The sequence below is a fragment of the Coregonus clupeaformis genome, chromosome 6 (genome assembly GCF_020615455.1).
Source record: "Coregonus clupeaformis isolate EN_2021a chromosome 6, ASM2061545v1, whole genome shotgun sequence".
Classification (NCBI taxonomy): domain Eukaryota; kingdom Metazoa; phylum Chordata; class Actinopteri; order Salmoniformes; family Salmonidae; genus Coregonus; species Coregonus clupeaformis.
This window is the reverse complement of record NC_059197.1, coordinates 36,858,816-36,880,646: the sequence shown is the minus strand read 5'-3', so window position 1 is coordinate 36,880,646 and position 21,831 is coordinate 36,858,816. Positions and strand designations below refer to the sequence as shown.

At 45.4% G+C, this 21,831-nt stretch overlaps 1 protein-coding gene across 2 annotated transcripts in view; it reads left to right on the top strand.

Moving 5' to 3' along the window:
- The first annotated feature begins 6,222 nt into the window (after nucleotides 1-6,222).
- The window catches only part of LOC121567871 (stAR-related lipid transfer protein 13-like), a 115,075-nt gene continuing 99,466 nt past the window's right edge, over nucleotides 6,223-21,831 (top strand). The window contains exons 1-3 of one of the 2 annotated variants that reach the window (XM_041878220.2): nucleotides 6,223-6,388; nucleotides 9,844-11,482; nucleotides 20,344-20,493. In XM_041878220.2, coding sequence (XP_041734154.2) covers nucleotides 10,043-11,482; nucleotides 20,344-20,493 — 1,590 coding nt within the window. In that variant the 5' untranslated portion in view covers nucleotides 6,223-6,388; nucleotides 9,844-10,042. Of the gene's footprint in view, nucleotides 6,389-9,112; nucleotides 9,160-9,843; nucleotides 11,483-20,343; nucleotides 20,494-21,831 lie in introns of those variants that run through there. The other variant, XM_045220285.1, reaches the window with a different exon arrangement.

Sequence of the window (21,831 nt, the reverse complement as noted above, 5' to 3'; positions counted from 1 at the left end):
CCTTCAACCATACAGCCACATGTTGCAGCTGGCTTCTCTGTCTGTCTGTCTCTCTCTCTCTCTCTCTCTCTCTCTCTCTCTCTCTCTCTCTCTCTCTCTCTCTCTCTCACACACTCTCTCTCTCACCGACCCTCTCTCTCTCTGTCCTCCCTCTTTCCCTCTCTGTTCTATAGGAACCATAGTCTCTAGACATTCCTCTCCTGTCCTGACATTAAGTCTGATTCATTCCACTGATTAGAGAGAATATAGAGGAAAGGCAATAGAGGAATGACAGTGCACTCTTTTTTGTCATACCAGAGGGATGTGTGTGCAGTGCTCTTGACAGATGAAAATATGTTGCACAGCCTCGTGGTAATAGCAGTATTTAGCTGGTGGTTAGCATGCAGCGTTAGGAGTGGTGTCCCAGTTTACTGGGAGATGTATTACTGAATGAGCCCTCATCTCATCTGGTGCCCTGGGGAGCCTAAAGGTGTCTGCATGCTTCCCATCTGAAACAGTTCAGAACAGTTCGTGCATATATTATGACAACCTTTTGTAACGTTTTTGTTCGTTTTGGTCTTTAGCAAGTTTTTTTTGGGCTGTTCATGCACACAACATTTTTTCTCAAGGCAAGCCGAAGTCGGTAGCTGAAGTCGGTAGCCGAAGTCTACGCCCCTTCGTCGGTAATTGGTCAACTGTAGGGATTCTTCAATTAAGTGTTTGTTGTCATCCAACTAGAGACTAATAGTTTTCATGCACATTTTTTCACTTGCGAAATACTGCACCAAACATCTTAGTTAGATGTAAAATTGCGCGACTAAGATCTCGGCAAAAAATCTAATTTAATGACAGATTTCTTGAGTGATCTTCGATTTAAAAAAATACGAATTCTGGCTACAGTGTCTCAAGCTGGAGAAACAGTACTATTGCCGCTTTTTTCTAATTTTTCAAGCGAAGGTCTTTTAAGGGAGTATGCAAGCACACTCTTGTTGACGCCTTAATTCCTCTGTGATTGGGTCATAACCCCTGTCAATCACAACCTTGTCCAATGGGCTCTCTGTTAGAGGGAGGGAAGTCAGGTTTCCTGTCTATATACTGTACATCAGCAGAAGATGAAGAGGTGTGGGGTACAAAACACATGTCACAAAGGAAAATACAATCGAAATACCCAGTAGAAACATTGTAATCAACTATAGAGGAACAGCAGTATCCTGTTTCTAGCCAAGGCATGCTTGCATCTCTAGCTGTTGGTTGTCTTTGGCAGCCTCTCCTAGGCCCTCCGGCCATGTCTTCACATAGCTGTCAAACAGCTCTACATTGCTCACCGCTCACCAGCAGAGCATTATCCCATCAAGCCTGTCTCCCGTCAATCTACCACCTGAATCACACATAGAGACATGCACAAGCGCGCACCCACACGCACACACACACACACACACACACACACACACACACACACACACACACACACACACACACACACACACACACACACACACACACACACACACACATACTGTTGTTGTAAGCTTTTAGTTCACAGCTAGATACTAGGTACTGTGTCATTACATTAGCCAGTTAGGATTGAGACAATTAAGTAAGCTCTTGTGTTTGATGTATTTAGTCCCCAGTGCTCAGTGTGACTGTGACTTTCTGTTTGTTCTCTGAATGACCCTGCAGATTCTATGGCTTCTATGGTTATGTCCCAAATGGCAACCTATTCCCTATTTTGACAAGAGCCCAATAGGGTGGCATATGGGACGCAGACAGGGTCTAAACCAAGCTCCGCATAGCACGGCTCGACTCAACTGCTATTCAGGTGCCCTCTTTTCCCTAATTTAGTCTTTCTTCCTCTCTCACACTCTGTCTCTCTCTCTCTCTCTCTCTCTCTCTCTCTCTCTCTCTCTCTCTCTGTCCCCTCCTCTCTCTCTCTCTCTCTCTCTCTCTCTCTCTCTCTCTCTCTCTCTCTCTCTCTCTCTCTCTCTCTCTCTCTCTCTCTCTCTCTCTCTCTCTCTCTCTCTCTCTCTCTCTCTCTCTCTCCGGGGACACAAACAAGTCTGTTTTCCAGTGGGGCAGCAAGAGCCTTCTTTCGAAACATCCAGCTGTGTTTGACTAGAGCTGTTCCCAGTCCGAACCCTAACCCCTGGACACACAGAACCTGGAACAGACAGACCCCGTCTGTGTCTCAAATGGCACCCTATTCCCTATACTACCAAGGCCTCTGGTCAAAAGTAGTGCACTATATAGGGGATAGGGTGCCATTTGGGATGCAGGCAGGACCTCTTCACCTCAGCAGCTGAGCCAGATGAGACCAGATGAAAATAAAGGCAGCCTTTCACTAAAACAGCCAATTTATCTACGTGTTCCTCCAACTGTTGCCCCAGTGTTGTTCATAAGAGCTGGCAAAGGGAAGAATTAGTTATCCTCTCCTCTCCTCTCCTCTCCTCTCCTCTCTCCTCTCCTCTCCTCTCCTCTCCTCTCCTCTCCTCTCTCCCTCTCCTCTCCCTCTCCTCTCCTCTCCTCTCCTCTCCTCTCCCCTCCTCTCCTCTCCTCTCCTCTCCTCTCCTCTTCTCTCCCTCTTCTATACTGAACAAAAATATAAACGCAACATGTAAAGTGTTGGTCCCATGTTTCATGAGCTGAAATAAAAGATCCCAGAAATTTTCCATAAGCACAAAAAGCTTATATCTCTCAAATGTTGTGCACAAATTTGTTTACATCCCTGTTAGTGAGCATTTCTCCTTTGCCAAGATAATCCATCCACCTGACAGGTGTGTCATATCATGAAGCTGATTGAACAGCATGATCATTACACAGGTTTACCTTGTGCTGGGGACAATAAAAGGCCACAAATGTGCAGTTTTGTCACAATTCACAATGCTACAGATGTTTCAAGTTTTGCGGAAGTGTGCAATTGGCATGCTGACTGCAGGAATGTCCACCAGAGCGGTTGCCAGAGAATTTAATGTTAATTTCTCTACCGTAATCCGCCTCCAACGTCGTTTTAGAGAATTTGGCAGTACGTCCCACATGCCTCACAATCACGTTGTGTGGGGGAGCGGTTTGTTGATGTCAATGTTGTGAACAGAGTGCCCCATGGTGGCGTTGGGGTTATGGTATGGGCAGGCATAAGCTACGGAAAAGGAAACAATTGCATTTTATCGATAGCAATTTGAATGCACAGAGATACCGTGACGAGATCCTGAGGCCCATTGTCGTGCCATTCATCTGCCGCCATCACCTCATGTTTCAGCATGATAATGCACAGCCCCATGTCACAAGGATCTGTACACAATTCCTGGAAGCTGAAAATGTCCCAGTTCTTCCATGGCCTACATACTCACCAGACATGTCACCCATTGAGCATGTTTGGGATGCTCTGGATCGACGTGTACGACAGCGTATTCCAGTTCCCGCCAATATCCAGCAACTTCGCACAGCCATTGAAGAGGAGTGGGACAACATTCCACAGACCACAATCAACATATATGCATATCTGTATTCCCATTCATGTGAAATCCATAGATTAGGGCCTAATGAATTTATTTCAATTGAATGATTAACTTATATGACCTGTAACTCAGTAAAATCTTTGAAATTGCTGCATTTTGCGTTTATATTTTTGTTCAGTATAGTTCAAGGAGAGTAGCTCCATTTATTCAGTAGCAGGCTACTGAACTGGTTGGAGTTTTCCTGCTTTGTGTCTCGTTCCAAAGTTGTATCATTTTGCATACAGAGGTCAGAGGTCATAGCAGACCGTATAAGACACTGTAGTAAAGAAAAAATATGTATTATGCATTCTGTGAGCTTTTTATCTCCTCGTTCAGACAACAACAAAGCCAACACAAACACAGATAGGACCACCAAGGACACTAAGGAATGTCATTCAACCTAGCAGCACGCAACAGAACCAAAAGGGGACCATACTATCTAATGTACACTCTCTCCATATCTCTCTAGTTACACTGTAGACTTCTGACTCTTTCCAGTTTCTGTCGCCATTGAACACTACTGTATGTGAAACATAATTGCTATATTAACTGTTTTACCTAAAGAAAACGTCTAAACCTTTACTTACTCTTCTTTCCTTACAACTATGGCACACTTCATTTAGATATGACAATACTGTGCAAGCATAACAGTACTATTTATTGTGTGTATGACTGTTCTATGATGTTTGGATGTACTGGTATGATAGGGAGTGTTGGTTGATCATAAACCCCTTAAATTAGATGTATAGAGTGCCGTGACAACGGCAGGGCATAGAACAGCTTTCCAAGGAGATGGCTGGAAACTATTATTGACAGAGAAAGATAGCCATGGAAGTATAGCATAGTATTTTATAAATAAGTAAGACTGGGAGAAGGTCAGGGTGCAGCAGGGGCTGATTTGTGATTATGGCTTTGAAAGAGAGGAGGAGAGAGGATGGGGAGGAGGATGGGTTAGGAAGAGCAGGGAGAAGGGGTGAGGAGTGGTGAGAAGAGGGAGTGAGGAGACGGTATGGATGAATGCAGCTACTCTCTCTCTCTCGCTCTCTCACTCTCTCTCTCTCGCACTCTCTCTCTCTCGCTCTGTGGAGTGGATTCCAGGGTGATTTACAGAGATTGAACTCCTTTGGCATTCTTCCTTAGCTACTTTAGCCTATCAGGTGGCCCCTAATGAATGTAAACAACACACACTCAGCCAATCAGCAGACAGCAGCTGTAGTGTACCCCCTCACGTGTGTGTGTGTGTTTACTCTTCATATCACCCTCTGAGGAGCTCTATATGACAGGCTTCTAATTAGTTCTAAGAGTGAATCTATCTCCTACTGAGTGTAGACAGAGCTCTGTTCACCCTGGACTTCTCTGGATCAGAGGTCAGGTTAGTTCAGACTCCTTCCTTTCATAGTCTGATGTTGTGCAGAGCTGCCATCAATGACTCCTGTCTGCCATTCAGTAATGGACAGCATATGGCAGAACTAAAGTAGATTAGTTATGACTAACTTCAAATTTTAACTTCTTTTTTTTTGCACAAACAAGGCACTATCACTATGGCAAATACTTCACATACCTTATTATGTTGCTGTTTGACACCTTTCCCTACAACATAGCAGCATATATTTGACCCTGAGAGGATCCTTTGGAATTCCTTATCTGTGCTATCTGTGTGTCTTTATATTTGAACCAGCTACAGCAGGATATCAAGGCATGGTGCCAATCCTCCTCAGTAGGAATCTGCTCTGCTGCGCCTCAGGAATGACTGCCATGCTGTTGCATCCAGATAGGATGACACACACACACACACACACACACACACACACACACACACACACACACACACACACACACACACACACACACACACACACACACACACACACACACACACACTCTGAGTCCAGTGACAATACAGCCATGAGCTCACTCTGTCTTCATAGCCTAACATGTTGTGTTAGCTGGAACCACATATCACCTTGTTCTCTTACTGTGCTAAATACCAAATACTGCTCCTCTCCCTCACTCCCTCACTCCATTTCTCCCCCCTCTCTCTCTCTTTCTCTCTCTCTCCCCCTCCTATCTCTTCTCTTTTCCTCTTTCCACCTCCCACATAACTGCACACACTCACTCTCACATTCCTTGCCCTTACACATATTCTGAATGGCTCAGTCAGAGCGCTAGCAACATGCATAGAGATAGCCAGCACTAACCTCCACTAGGCCATGAGGGAGGACAGATAGAGGTATAGTTGAGGAATAGTTGAGATGACAGAGTTGCCCTGCAGAGGAAGACCTGCTTGACATGCTGACTGGAAACACAGAGTGGCTTCACTTCTGACAGGAGACTCTTCTACTCTGTCTCTTCTGACTGGAGACTCTTCTACTCTGTCTCTTCTGACAGGAGACTCTTCTACTCTGTCTCTTCTGACAGGAGACTCTTCTACTCTGTCTCTTCTGACTGGAGACTCTTCTACTCTGTCTCTTCTGACTGGAGACTCTTCTACTCTGTCTCTTCTGACAGGAGACTCTTCTACTCTGTCTCTTCTGACTGGAGACTCTTCTACTCTGTCTCTTCTGACAGGAGACTCTTCTACTCTGTCTCTTCTGACAGGATACTCTTCTACTCTGTCTCTTCTGACAGGAGACTCTTCTACTCTGTCTCTTCTGACTGGAGACTCTTCTACTCTGTCTCTTCTGACAGGAGACTCTTCTACTCTGTCTCTTCTGACAGGAGACTCTTCTACTCTGTCTCTTCTGACTGGAGACTCTTCTACTCTGTCTCTTCTGACAGAGACTCTCTTAGTCCCTCTCTCCCCTGCACTCTCTTTTGTCTTAAGAGAACTGTGGTTTCACTATAGGACTCTGTCTTTTACTGCTGTGATCTCAGTTTGTCTGTTCAGACAACAAACAGGACTGTTTTCTACCTAACAGGTAAGACTCTACTTGTGTCTCAAATGGCACCCTATTCCCTATATAGTGCATTACTTTTGACCAAAGCCCTATCCATATCGGCCCGGGTCAAAAGTAGTGCACTATAAGGGGAATAGGGTTCCATTCTCTGTCTGTTGGTTTTCTGTTTTCATTGCCCTTTGAGACTGTTTCCCTCTGTGACTTCCAGGTCTGTCTGACCTGTTAGTCCTGGTTAGTATGAGCTGTAGAGGTTAAAACTGCTGTTACAACTATCTGCCTTCATCAAGTTGTATTACTTCGTTTTGTGTCAACATGCTTTGATCTTTCATTGACTGTTTTAAATGTAACCCATATCCAACTCTATATCTATATCCACATCCAACTCTTTGATTGTGTTTGTAGATCAAGTTTATAGATGATCAATACACCTTTTTGAAATGTTGTATGTTTCCTAAATCCAGGAACATTTTTCAGATAAAATGAAACAATAGATTGAATTCCTCAGTTGTGGGATCTGTTTCACAGAATTAAAACATGTAGAGACTAGGGTTAAATATTGTCTTGAGAATCTACCAATTTTCCTTCCCGAGAAAATTGCCAGAAATTACTGGGCTTCCCTGACTGTCTAGCTTTTATTTTGGTGATTGTTAGTTCTCAAAGATTATATTATTTAAATATATACAGGTCCATTATATTTTCTACATACTCTATATCTTTTTTTAGTTGTTAAGTTTACACTGAAAGTACTTTTTCATCCCCAAAATATGTAACCTGAAAAACGCTTACGATTTCAATGGCAGAAAAAAACCTTGCACACATGTTTCTGTTATCACTGTGTTCCTCTCCCTCCATGTGAATCTACTGTATATTATTGTGTGTGGCTGTGTATCATCCTATCTGTATGAGGCTGTATGGTTTGAGGCTGGATTCATAGTGGGTTTAGAACAGGGCTAACTTCCTAGAAGAAGATATAATCTGCTGTACACTAGCTGACTAGCTGTAGTCCACCCTTGTGTCAACTTGTTGGGCAACACAATGGGGTAGGGGTGTGTGTGTGTGTACTTATTAATGTAATAATAATACACACATACATACATACATACACACACAATAATAATATATAATAATAATAATATTATTATTATTATTATTATGTGTGTATGTGTGTATGTATTATTATACATGTTAGTGGGATGTTAGCCAGAGGTTGTGTCATCATCTGGCTGTAAAGGTTTTAAGTTATCAGGTTTTGAAGGGTAAAGCCCCATGTTCCTGCCAGACCAGACCAGGTGCATGTCTTTTCTCTGATACATTGGCACAGTATATGTGCATGTATGTGTGTGTGCCTGTGTGTGCATTCGTGCATGCCTGTGTGTGCATTCGTGCCCATTCATGTGTGTGTGTATGTGTGTATGTGTGTGTGTATTTGAGCAGTTGTTATAAGAGCTAGAGTCAGGGCCATGGTCCAAGATGCAGCAGCTGCTAGGTTCTCAGGGCAGCAGGATGTGTGTGTGTGTGTGTGTGTGTGTGTGTGTGTGTGTGTGTGTGTGTGTTTGTGTGTGTGTGTGGCAACAGAGCAGCAGGCTGTACTGTAGCTACATGGGAACCAGCTCTCTGATTCTCCATAGCTGTTTCATGCATAGCTGTGTGTCAGCTTAGAAGTCATCCATTACACCATACAAACTTTAAAAAAGGTGCTATCTAGAACCTAAAAGGTTTATTTGGCTGTCCCCATAGGATAACCCTTTGAAGAACCATTTTTGGTTCCAGGGAGAACCCTTTGTTTCCAGGTAAAACCCTTTTGGGTTTTCCCTGGAACCGTGGGTTCTACATGAAACCCAAAAGGGTTCTACCTGAAAAAAAGGGTTCTCCCTGGAACCAAAACGGGTTCTACCTGGATCCAAAAAGGGTTCTCCTATGGGGTGAGCCGAAGAACCCTTTTGGAACTCCTTTTTCTAAGAGTGTACAGATCAACCATGCTAATCAATAATCATCCATTACACCATACAGATCAACCATACTAATAAATAATCATCCATTACACCATACAGATCAACCATACTAATCAATAATCATCCATTACACCATACAGATCAACCATACTAATAAATAATCATCCATTACACCATACAGATCAACCATACTAATCAATAGATACAGAAGGCAAAGTTATTGTCCAGGGAATATGAGGACAGTTGCAAAGGCATTCATGACTGTGTTTAAGCTGTAGCATGACCTCACAGTTGGGGTTAGTGTATCTATCAGTGAAATGTAGGGAATGCAGTTACTGATGTGACTTTGTTATCAGCTTGTTTGGAAAGAGCAGTCTGAAAAAAGCCTCCCTTTGTACCCTGAGACAGTTGGTGATCCCTACACTGAGTGGAGTGTTATGGAATGTGTGTGTGTGTGTGTGTGTGTGTACATCAGCTGCTGGGGAGAGTAGCTAGATTCCTGTGTGCAGAGATGTCACTGCCGTAGTGTCTGAAACAGATCCAGACTTGAACGTTGCGATCGCAGCCAGATGTTCAGATTCACAGCTAGCAGCTCCTCTCTGGGGCTGTGTCCCAAATGGCACTCTATTCCCTACATAGTGCACAACTTTTGACCAGAGCCCTATGGACCCTGCAATATATACGAAATAGGGTGATATTTGGGACGCAGCCTGAATATTAGCTCCGCTGGACTCTCTGGCTTCACTCCAGCTGTAGTTAGTTCACTGCTAGTAGGAGAGTCAGAAGGGGAGAGATGAAACACACTTACTAAATACTAGCTTGGTAAATCTGTGCTTAAAGGTAAAGATATTACTATTCTTTCAGTTGAGATGGATGTGTGTGATGGATCTGAACCCGAGGACAGCAGGCAGTCTTTGACCAATGTCATTGTGAGGTGTTTATGACTTGGAACTAATGTTTTTTATTGTCCGTTTGTTTAATGCAGTATCTTCTAAGTAACTTATCTAATGCAGTATCTTCTCTAATGCAGTATATTCTCTAATGCAGTATATTCTCTGTATCTTCTTTAATGCGGTATCTTATCTGTATCCTCTCCAATGCTGTGTCTTCTATATTGCTGTATCTTCTCTGTTCTTTTAATGTTGTAACGTTATCTTCTCTCTTTGTTTAATGCTGTATCTTGTCTGTTTTTAATGCTGTATCTTGTCTATTTTTAATGCTGTATCTTGTCTGTTTTTAATGCTGTATCTTGTCTGTTTTTAATGCTGTATCTTGTCTGTTTTTAATGCTGTAATATTGTTAGTTTTTAATGTTGTATTTTGTCTGTTTTTAATGCTGTATCTTGTCTGTTTTTAATGCTGTAATCTTGTTAGTTTTTAATGCTGTATCTTGTCTGTTTTTAATGCTGTATCTTGTTAGTTTTTAATGCTGTAATCTTGTTCGTTTTTAATGCTGTATCTTGTTAGTTTTTAATGCTGTAATCTTGTTAGTTTTTAATGCTGTATCTTCTCTATTTGTTTCAAGTGATCTGCTGTTTGATCCGTGTGAAGGTTGGTGTTGCTGATCCAGGTGCTGAGGTGGTCTGAGAGGAACATGGCAAATCCATATAGCGCTTACATCAGACAGCAGTCCTTCTGGATCTACCTGACCACCAGTCACACCACCAGACTACCTGTTCCCTAGTAACACACTGTAACACACTGTAACAGACTGTAGAGACAACATGGACACAGCTCTGATGGTTACTCTGGAGGAGCGACAGTCTCTGGCCATGTCAGCATCACCTGGCAGGACCTTCTCACCACAGACACAGCCACCGGCACAGACACAGATACAGCAACAGCCACAACCACAGACACAGACACACCAGTCCTCCTCAGACTGTGTTCCAGAGTCTTCTCATGATGACAACAGCTCCACAGAGAGGAGTGAGGATGTCTGTCTGCCAGGACCTCTAAGTCTGGAGCTGTCGAAACTGGAACTAGACCACCAGGACACACCCCAGCAGGACAGGGAAGCTGGTAGTGACTATAAAAGTACTGGAGCTCCTGGGATAGAGGGAGATCTAGCTGTTACTACTGGAGGTCCAGGAGGGCCAGCAGGGCGAGCAGAGTCTGGTTCTGATGTCTCCCCTCCTGACCCTCTAGACCCAGTCCAGATCGTCTGTCCCGCAGGTCTCCTCAGTGAGCCAGGCAGTGTGACATCACCATCACCTGATGATGCCAATAACAATGGATTGAATTTACACAGCACTTCTCCAGGAGCAGCTGAGGACCCCTGCCTTGCCTCCAATGTTCTTGCGCCTAGGATAGAGAGAAACCTGGAGGTTGAGGACAGTGACAGACCTGTAGAATCAGGACATACCCTGGATGCTAACCTCTCTGGTCAGCTAGAGGACATGGAGCTGGGGTATACCTCACCCAGGCAGACAGAGACAGACATGGAGCTAGAGCAGGAGTCACCCAGGCGGACAGAAACAGACAGCCAGCCTGAGGACCACTCAGAGGGGCCTGTGGAGAACAACCATGTCCCCGTCCCTCTAGTCCCCACAGAAAATGGACATATCCCTACCCTTCTGGTCCAATCAGAGACAGAGGTCAGCCAGATCACTATCTCTGTGGTCCAATCAGAGGCTTTTAGCTCCATCCCTTCTCTAATGGTCAGTGTGGACAACAACATGGATCCCTTCCGACCTCCCTCCCTCCCCCTGGCCCTCTCTGAGGCCCCCTTGGCGGGGCTAGGCCTCTGCGATCAACCCCGCATCATCAAACACAAACCTAGCTCCATCACCTTCTCAGACTACACTTGTACTCATTCTACCTGTCACTCTAGCACCGACCACAGCGTCTTCATCAACAACAGCTCTGACTGCAGGGAGTCTTCCTCAGAGGAGGATGATGAAGGTGATGATGATGAAGAAGGGGATGATGATGACATATTGCCAGAGCTGCTTCAGAGCAGGGAGTTCCTGGTCAGTAGGAGAAGAAGGAGCAGCAACAGAGACAAAGTAGTTAAGAAGAGAGGATCTATGAGTCCCCAGGCTGAGGCACTAGTCAGCTCTGCAACCAACACTACAGCCAGCTCCCACCGCTCCTCCTCCTCTTCCTCCAAAAACCAGAACCACAGCGGCTACGAGGCAGAGACTGAGAGCAGCAGCACAGAGGTAGGCTACTGTTTATTGACAGTCATTACAGACGCATTTTAGAGACACAACTGTAAAGATAGTCCCACCTATATTCCTCACATATTGATGTAATATTAATGTCTTTGTTGAATGGTTCAGTAGAGATGTGTTTGAAAGTTTATGTCAGGGTTAGGCACTGTGTACTAACTGTAGTTTAACACCATTAGATACAGTTTATTCATGTATATGAATCCATTGTATATGAATATAATCCAGCCTGTTCTCTCAATGAGGAGATGTGACTGTTGCTCCCCCAGGCTGTGTATTTCCTGCCTCCTGCCCAGGGCCCATATGTATCAAGTGTCTCAGAGTAGGAGTGCTGATCTAGGATCAGTTCTGCCTTATAGGTCATAATGAATAAGATTACATGGACAGAGGGGACCTGATCCTAGATCAGATGCTTGATACAAAAAGTATTCCATTATTGAATTCCACTAAGGCTCAATACAAACACAGTGCTTTGCTATACAAACACTTTCAATAGTCTGCTCCCCACTGTTTGTTGTTATTGCATTCTGATATATTACTCTGTTGGAATGAGTGTGTAGGAGTAAATTGATCTACAGTGAGGGAAAAAAGTATTTGATCCCCTGCTGATTTTGTACGTTTGTCCACTGACAAAGAAATGATCAGTCTATAATTCTAATGGTAGGTTATTCTAATGGTTACAGGTGTCTTTTATACAAGTAACGAGCTGAGATTAGGAGCACACTCTTAAAGGGAGTGCTCCTAATCTCAGCTTGTTACCTGTATAAAAGACACCTGTCCACAGAAGCAATCAATCAATCAGATTCCAAACTCTCCACCATGGCCAAGACCAAAGAGCTCACCAAGTGTCACGGTTTCGGCCGAGGCTGCCTCTCTTCCTTGCTCGGGCAGGCTTCGGCGTTCGTCGTCTCCGGAATACTAGCTGCCACCGTTGTATGTTTCTATGTTCGTTTGGTCTTGTCTGGAATTGTACACCTGTTGTCGTTTAGTGTCATTAGTGTCCTATAAGTTCTCGTTGTGTTTGTCAGGTGTTGTGTGTGATTGTTTCCTATGTCGTGTTGGTGCGCTACCCTTTTCGGTGCGCTATTTGTAGCTTGCCTCCTTTGTATTTAGGAGAGGATTTTCGCACATGTTTAGTGCGCCCTTTTGTTTACGCCTGTGTGCGCATTTTCTCGCCTCCGGGCTGTCGGATTGTGTTTTTGTGTGTGCTCTACTAAAGTCTTTGTTGGACTTATCTTCTGCGTCCTGCGCCTGATTCCACACCACACCCACCTACAGCACCTACTGACACCAAGGATGTCAGGGACAAGATTGTAGACCTACACAAGGCTGGAATGGGCTACAAGACCATCGCCAAGCAGCTTGGTGAGAAGGTGACAACAGTTGGTGCGATTATTCGCAAATGGAAGAAACACAAAAGAACTGTCAATCTCCCTCGGCCTGGGGCTCCATGCAAGATCTCACCTTGTGGAGTTGCAATGATCATGAGAACGGTGAGGAATCAGCCCAGAACTACACGGGAGGATCTTGTCAATGATCTCAAGGCAGCTGGGACCATAGTCACCAAGAAAACAATTGGTAACACACTACGCCGTGAAGGACTGAAATCCTGCAGCGTCCGCAAGGTCCCCCTGCTCAAGAATGCACATATACAGGGCCGTCTGAAGTTTTCCAATGAACATCTGAATGATTCAGAGGAGAACTGGGTGAAAGTGTTGTGGTCAGATGAGACCAAAATCGAGCTCTTTGGCATCAACTCAACTCACCGTGTTTGGAGGAGGAGGAATGCTGCCTATGACGGTGGGAACACCATCCCCACCGTCAAACATGGAGGTGGAAACATTATGCTTTGGGGGTGTTTTTCTGCTAAGGGGACAGGACAACTTCACCGCATCAAAGGGACGATGGACGGGACCATGTACCGTCAAATCTTGGGTGAGAACCTCCTTCCCTCAGCCAGGGCATTGAAAATGGGTCGTGGATGGGTATTCCAGCATGACAATGACCCAAAACACACAGCCAAGGCAACAAAGGAGTGGCCTAGCCAGTCTCCAGACCTTAATCCCATAGAAAATCTGTGGAGGGAGCTGAATGTTCGAGTTGCCAAACGTCAGGCTCGAAACCTTAATGACTTGGAGAAGATCTGCAAAGAGGAGTGGGACAAAATCCCTCCTGAGATGAATGCAAACCTGGTGGCCAACTACAAGAAACGTCTGACCTCTGTGATTGCCAACAAGGGTTTTGCCACCAAGTACTAAGTCATGTTTTGCAGAGGGGTCAAATACTTATTTCCCTCTGTCTCTCACTGTTCAAATAAACCTACCATTAAAATTATAGACTGATCATGTCTTTGTCAGTGGGCAAACGTACAAAATCAGCAGGGGATCAAATACTTTTTTCCCTCACTGTAGCATTTTCCCCAGCATTTTAAAACACAAAACTCAGCAGGCCTTGCAGGAATTCAGACAGCCTTAAACAGCCTTTGCTTTCCCTCCAGTCCTATTTTGACAGAGCTCCTATGCAGGCAACGTCGGGTCTATTACAGTAACAGTGAACTTAGTCTCCCATTACCAACAGTATCTACAGCTTCATTCAGCTTCATTCTCCTCTTCAATGTCTATAGTGCACTCCTCGGCTCTGGTCTGAAGTAGTGCATTGCAAGGAATAAGGAGCCAAGTGCAGCAGCTCTGTGGTGTTTTCTCCCAACCGTCCCCCTGACCTTGGTAGTTACCAGGCTGTGACTCCATCCCTTCAGGTGTACTGGCTACCAGGCTGTGACTCCATCCCTCCAGGTTTACTGGCTACCAGGCTGTGACCCCATCCCTCCAGGTGTACTGGCTACCAGGCTGTGACTCCATCCCTCCAGGTGTACTGGCTACCAGGCTGTGACTCCATCCCTCCAGGTTTACTGGCTACCAGGCTGTGACTCCATCCCTCCAGGTTTACTGGCTACCAGGCTGTGACCCCATCCCTCCAGGTGTACTGGCTACCAGGCTGTGACTCCATCCCTCCAGGTGTACTGGCTACCAGGCTGTGACTCCATCCCTCCAGGTTTACTGGCTACCAGGCTGTGACTCCATCCCTCCAGGTGTACTGGCTACCAGGCTGTGACTCCATCCCTCCAGGTTTACTGGCTACCAGGCTGTGACCCCATCCCTCCAGGTTTACTGGCTACCAGGCTGTGACTCCATCCCTCCAGGTGTACTGGCTACCAGGCTGTGACTCCATCCCTCCAGGTTTACTGGCTACCAGGCTGTGACCCCATCCCTCCAGGTTTACTGGCTACCAGGCTGTGACTCCATCCCTCCAGGTTTACTGGCTACCAGGCTGTGACCCCATCCCTCCAGGTTTACTGGCTACCAGGCTGTGACCCCATCCCTCCAGGTTTAATGTTAGTTACCAGACTATGAGTGACCCCATCTTCCAAGGTTTACTGACCTCTAAAAGTCTCTTCTGGACGTTTATGAATCATGTTTACATCATACAGACCCCCCTCAGCCCCCAGCTGTGCCCTGGACACCATATGTGAATTGATTGCCCCCCATTTATCCTCAGAGTTTGTACTGCTTGGTGACCTAAATTGGGATATGCTTAATACCCCAGCCATCCTACAATCCAAGCTAGATGCCCTCAACCTCACGCAAATTATCAACGAACCTACCAGGTACAACCCTAAATCCGTAAACATGGGTACCCTCATAGATATCATCCTGACTAACATACCCTCTAAATACACCTCAGCTGTCTTCAACCAGGATCTCAGCGATCACTGCCTTATTGCCTGCGTCCGTAACGGGTCCGCGGTCAAACGACCACCCCTCATCACTGTCAAACGCTCCCTAAAACACTTTAGCGAGGAGGCCTTCCTAATTGACCTGGCCCAGGTATCCTGGATGGATATAGATCTCATTCCGTCAGTAGAGGATGCCTGGTTGTTCCTTAAAAGTAATTTCCTCTCAATCTTAAATAAACATGCCCCATTCAAAAAATACAGAACTAAGAACCGATATAGCCCCTGGTTCTCCTCAGACTTGACTGCCCTTGACCAGCACAAAAACATCCTGTGGCGTACAGCATTAGCATCAAATAGCCCCCGCGATATGCAACTTTTCAGGGAAGTTAGGAACCAATATACACAAGCAGTCAGGAAAGCAAAGGCTAACTTTTTCAAACAGAAATTTGCATCCTGTAGCACTAACTCCAAAAAGTTTTGGGACACTGTAAAGTCCATGGAGAATAAGAGCACTTCCTCCCAGCTGCCCACTGCACTGAGGCTAGGAAACACTATCACCACCGATAAATCTACAATAATCGAGAATTTCAACAAGCATTTTGCTACAGCTGGCCATGCTTTCCATCTGGCTACCACTACCCCGGCCACCAACTCTGCACCCTCTGCTGCAACTTGCCCATGCCCCCCCCGCTTCTCCTTCACACAAATTCAGACAGCTGATGTTTTGAAAGCGCTGCAAAATCTGGACCCCTACAAATCAGCTGGGCTAGACAATCTGGACCCTTTCTTTCTAAAACTAGCCGCCGAAATTGTCGCAACCCCTATTACTAGTCTGTTCAACCTCTCTTTCATAACGTCTGAGATCCCCAGAGATTGAAAGCTGCCGCGGTCATCCCCCTCTTCAAAGGGGGGTGACACTCTAGATCCAAACTGCTACAGACCTATATCCATCCTGCCCTGCCTTTCGAAAGTATTCGAAAGCCAAGTTAACAAACAGATCATCGACCATTTCGAATACCACCGTACCTTCTCCGCTATGCAATCCGGTTTCCGAGCTGGTCACGGGTGCACTTCAGCCACGCTCAAGGTCCTAAACGATATTATAACCGCGATTGATAATAGACAGTACTGTGCAGCCGTCTTCATCGACCTGGCCAAGGCTTTCGACTCTGTCAACCACCGCATTCTTATTGGCAGACTAAATAGCCTTGGTTTCTCAAATGACTGCCTCGCCTGGTTCACCAACTACTTCTCAGATAGAGTTCAGTGTGTCAAATCGGAGGGCCTGTTGTCTGGACCTATGGCAGTCTCTATGGGGTGCCACAGGGTTCAATTCTTGGGCCGACACTTTTCTCCGTGTATATCAATGATGTCGCTCTTGCTGCTGGTGACTCTCAGATCCACCTCTACGCAGACGACACCATTTTGTATACATCTGGCCCTTCATTGGACACTGTGTTAACAAACCTCCAAACGAGCTTCAATGCCATACAACAATCATTCAGTAGCCTTCAACTGCTCTTAAACACTAGTAAAACTAAATGCATGCTTTTCAATCGAACGCTGCTAGCACCCGCCCACCCGACTAGAATCACCACTCTCGACGGGTCTGACCTAGAGTATGTGGACAACTACAAATATCTAGGTGTCTGGTTAGACTGTAAACTCAACTTCCAGACTCACATAAAGAATCTCCAATCCAAAGTTAAATCTAGAATCGGCTTCCTATTTCGCAACAAAGCCTCCTTCACTCATGCTGCCAAACATGCCCTCGTAAAATTGACTATCCTACCGATCCTTGACTTCGGCGATGTCATTTACAAAATAGCCTCCAACACTCTACTCAGCAAATTGGATGTAGTCTATCACAGTGCCATCCGTTTTGTCTCCAAAGCCCCATACACTACCCACCACTGTGACCTGTACGCTCTTGTTGGCTGGTCCTCACTACATGTTCGTCGTCAAACCCACTGGCTCCAGGCCATCTATAAATCACTGCTAGGCAAATCCCCGCCTTATCTTAGCTCATTGGTCACCATAGCAGCACCCACCCGTAGTCTGCGCTCCAGCAGGTATATCTCTCTGGTCATTCCCAAAGCCAACACCTCCTTTGGCCGCCATTCCTTCCAGTTCTCTGCTGCCAATGACTGGAACGAATTGCAAAAATCTCTGAAGCTGGAGACTCTTATCTCCCTCAATAACTTTAAGCATCAGTTGTCAGAGCACCTTACCGATCACTGCACCTGTACACAGCCCATCTGAAATTAGCCCACCCAACTACCTCATCCCTATATTGTTATTTATTTTGCTCTTTTGCACCCCAGTATCTCTATTTGCACATAATCTCTTGCACATCTAGCATTCCAGTGTTAATACTATTGTAATTATTCTGCACTATAGCCTATTTATTGCCTTACCTCTATAACTTGCTACATTTGCACACACTGTATATATATTTTCTGTTGTATTTCTGACTTTATGTTTTTTTTTTACCCCATATGTAACTCTGTGTTGTTTTTATGGCACTACTTTGCTTTATCTTGGCCAGGTCGCAGTTGTAAATGAGAACCTGTTCTAAACTGGCTTACCTGGTTAAATAAAGGTGAAATAAAAAAAAATAAAAAAAATCTATGGTTTAACTTCACCCGTGTCAGAGACACCAGATCTCTGACAGTGCATAGCTGTCATTCCTCAGCTAAACCCTCTGTAGATAACAACATATAATACCAACCCTAACCCTTGAGATAAGAACATACAGTAAAACAGAGGGGAGAGGTTAGGTAGGGAACACTCCCACTGTCTCTGCTGATAGCCCTTGCAGGCTTTACAGGCTGTATGACACAACACTGGGAATGGGCTGTTTGTGAGCATAAAGGTTGTTTGGGGAAAGGAATACCTGGAACTGGTTTAAACTGGGCCCTGGTCAAAAGTTGTGCACTAAATAGGAAACAGGGTGCCATTTGGGACGCAACCAGGAGCTCTGACAGGCAGCACTCATGTTTGTTCTTCAGACAGTCCATTTTAACTGTAGCTTTTCATACTAGCCATCTGAGGGCACCATTGCTACATAGTAATCCTGCATGGCCTATGCACACATCTCTCTCTCTCTCCCGCTCTCTCTCGGTGCATCAATCAGTTGGTTATGGTATGTTTGTGTATACTGTAAAAATATACATGTTTCTGTGATGTTGTTTATCTTTCTCTAGTTTATAAGTGAAAGGATTCTACTGGTGTGACTGTTCTCACCAGGCGATAGACCTGTGAACTTAGCGGGTAACTCCTAGAAAGGAGAGTATGGGTTTTAAGTTAGGAGAGAATTGGTTTTAACTTTTTTTCAGCGGAGTAACCCGTTAGCCTAGACGTTGTGCCCTTTCACATGCCACCCTGCTCCATCTCTACCCCAGTCATCTCCAGCCCTCTCCCTGACTGGTGATCTGTGCCTCTCTCACTGGGTGGTATGGTCCAGGCATGGTGCCCAGAGTTCACACACTTAACTCCTCATTACCATGTCAAAGATCTGGCCTTGGGGTTTACAATGTGGCCAATTTGCCCTGATGAAGTTATCGTCCCTCTCACATTTAGCTTTCCCCTGAAGATAACACTACTGTCTGTCTCATACCGACAGCATTGCCATGGCATCGGTGTTTCTCACTATTGATGGGGCCAGAGAATGGAGGTGAAAGGAATCATGGTTAGTGTCTCTCTCAGCTTCAAGCGTTCTCTGGAATTCCGAGGCAGACAGGCAGCACTGTGTGTGGCTGTCAGAGAGAAGAGAGACAGTGGGAGACAGTGTGTTCTAGATATAGCACAGAGAGACAGACAGACAGACAGACAGACAGATTGAGGAGTTTCCCCTGTCAGAGGTCAACCAGCTGACCCTAGGTGGACTGACTTCTGCTCTGATCACTAGCCCCCTACTAGTAACATCTTTATGTTGTAGGAATTCTCTACATGTGTTAACACCTCTAGATGCATTAAGTGAGTTCCCTGTCTCCACATTGATTGTTGTTTCTCACCAATTGTATTTCCTATATTTTCTTGTCCATTCCCATTTTGTTTTCATTCTGATGAAGGCCATTGACAGCCAAAACGTCATGGCTTTAACTTGAACTAGAATAAAAAAGCATAAAGATTTTAATTGTGAGGGAAAGTCGCACCTATTTACTGTATGTTGTGAGAGAGACTCACTGCCTCTACATTGAAGCAGGAAGAACAGGAGGCCAATTGGAGGGTCACACCCATCTCCACCCAAGGAGCATGTAGAAAGAGCTGGAGGCACAGGGGCTCCTGGGGACCCTAACAGACAGAACACAGAGCCGGGGGCCAGGGCCTTCCAGGGACTCCAACAGACAGACAGACACACTCAGAACACAGATGACAGTTCCACAGTTTAATTCCAGGAAATGAATGAATGGCTTTGTTGTCGGCTGCTTGTCTTCTGAGTCACATTGTTGCGCAACAAGGGTCTCAAAGAGAGAGAGAGATCGTAACCTCCAGATCCTCTAACACAGCTCATGTTTGTCTCTGTATGCATCCCAAATGACACCCTATTCCTTATATAGTGCCTATGGGTCCTGGTCAAAAGTAGTGCACTATCAAGGGACTAGGGTGCCATTTGGGATGCATCCAGAGACAAACATGAGCAGTGTTAGAGGATCTGGACTGGAGGTTAAGGTCTGTGTTACTGCGTGATGGCTGCTGAGAACTATGTAGTGAAGCTATCACATTTCCATCTATGGTGGTCTGTACTGTTTACTGCTGTTGATGTTCACTCTGACATTTATAAAAGTATTTTTCTGCTTCTCTAATGATCTCTTAAATGTATTTAAAGTTTCTAGTTGTCACCTGGTGCTCATAACCTTCTCCAACTGTCTGAACTGTTTCAACATTATTATCCAGAGAATGACATCGTAACTCTCTGAATGATCTTCTTTTTCTCCTGTCCAACTACAGAGTAGTGATGGTTGTGGTCCTATTTCATTTACCGTAACTTTGTTCCTGATAACTGCACGCTCTGGTTTAGTACATGCTGTCACAATAGTCTGTTTCTGCAGACTCTATAGGTTTCTCCAGTGCTGTCTAATCACACCCTCTCCCCCCTGACTTTCTCTTCCTCCAGGAGTCTCCCCTGGTCCAGCCTCAGTCCCCATTGTGTGAGTCTATGAGCCAGCTGATGAGGAAACTGGACCAGCTCAACCTGGACATAGAGGAGGCTCTGAGTGTATCCTCCTCCCCCTCGGACACACCCTGCACAGCACGCAGACAACAGGTCAGTCACACAAACACACACACACACAAACACACACACACCCCGCACTGCACACAGACAGACAGCAGGTGACATGACCATGTTAATTGAAATGCGAGCTGTGTACTAACCAGTGATACATATGGGAAATGTATACATTCCTCTGCAGCCTGTCATGATGGCACATGCTTTTTCATGCTCTCTGCTGTCTATAATCAATTTCCAGAGCTTTGTGAAGAGGAAATCCTGATGGATTATTGTTATAGTCATTCAACAGGTGTCTAACAGGACTATACGTCCATGCTGCTATATCATATACTGTACATTACACATACATTCACCTAGCTAAGCCACTGACCCAGACAGAGAGAAGACTAGACTCAGGATGAGTCCCAAATGGCACCCTATTCCCTTTATAGTGCAATACTTTTGACAAAAGCCCTATGGGTGCCATTTGGGACGCAGCCTCAGAAGCTTGTAGGTCTGGGAAGGACTGTTCCGTCATAAGCCATAAGGATAACTGTGATATATGTTGATATACATACAGCATGTTGTCATACAGTGGAAGCTGTCTGTCTGGGACACTATGGCCATTGTTAGGCTGTCTTTGATTCTGCTTCTCTGACTGCTGCTGGCATCCATTTTATGATGTGAGAGGAGGGAGCTGGCTGTTAGAAAAGCTGCTATAGTGTGTAGTGTGTCTAGCAGTAGTCTGGCCAGGGTGGTGGGCCAAGCGGGGCAGAGACAGACAAACAGCCATTGTGTGGAGATGTTGTTACCGGGACCTTGTAGCTCTGGTCCTACAGAAGACTCCTCTCATGGAGGCTTGCATCATGACATACCCCAGCAGTTAGTTAGCAGGGGGCAACAACAGACAGAGGCCTGTATGGTTCTGTATGTGATCAGCACACAGACAGAGGTCTTGTTGTGTGGGTAGAGGAGGTTGTTTGTATGATTGAGCATGTTAGGAATGGTTACAGAGTGGTTAGCAGAGGGGTACATGCCTGCAGGCATCACATCAGCAGCCATAACACACATTCACTGAGACAGCTTTAACTAACGACAGCCAGCCGCCGGTGGAGGAGATCACACGACATATTTACAAGGTCCATTGTCCTTTCAAAGGACGATTAACACATGATACAGGCTGCCTTGTCACTGTCTGTTACTGTCTGTCCGATTGAACTGGAACTGAAGACTGCGTTCCCTGCCACTGACCATCCCAGAGACAGACTGACCGACTGACCGACAGACAGGCAGACAGACAGGCGGACAGACAGGCAGGCAGGCAGGCAGACAGGCAGACAGACAGACAGACAGACAGACAGACAGACAGACAGACAGACAGACAGGCAGACA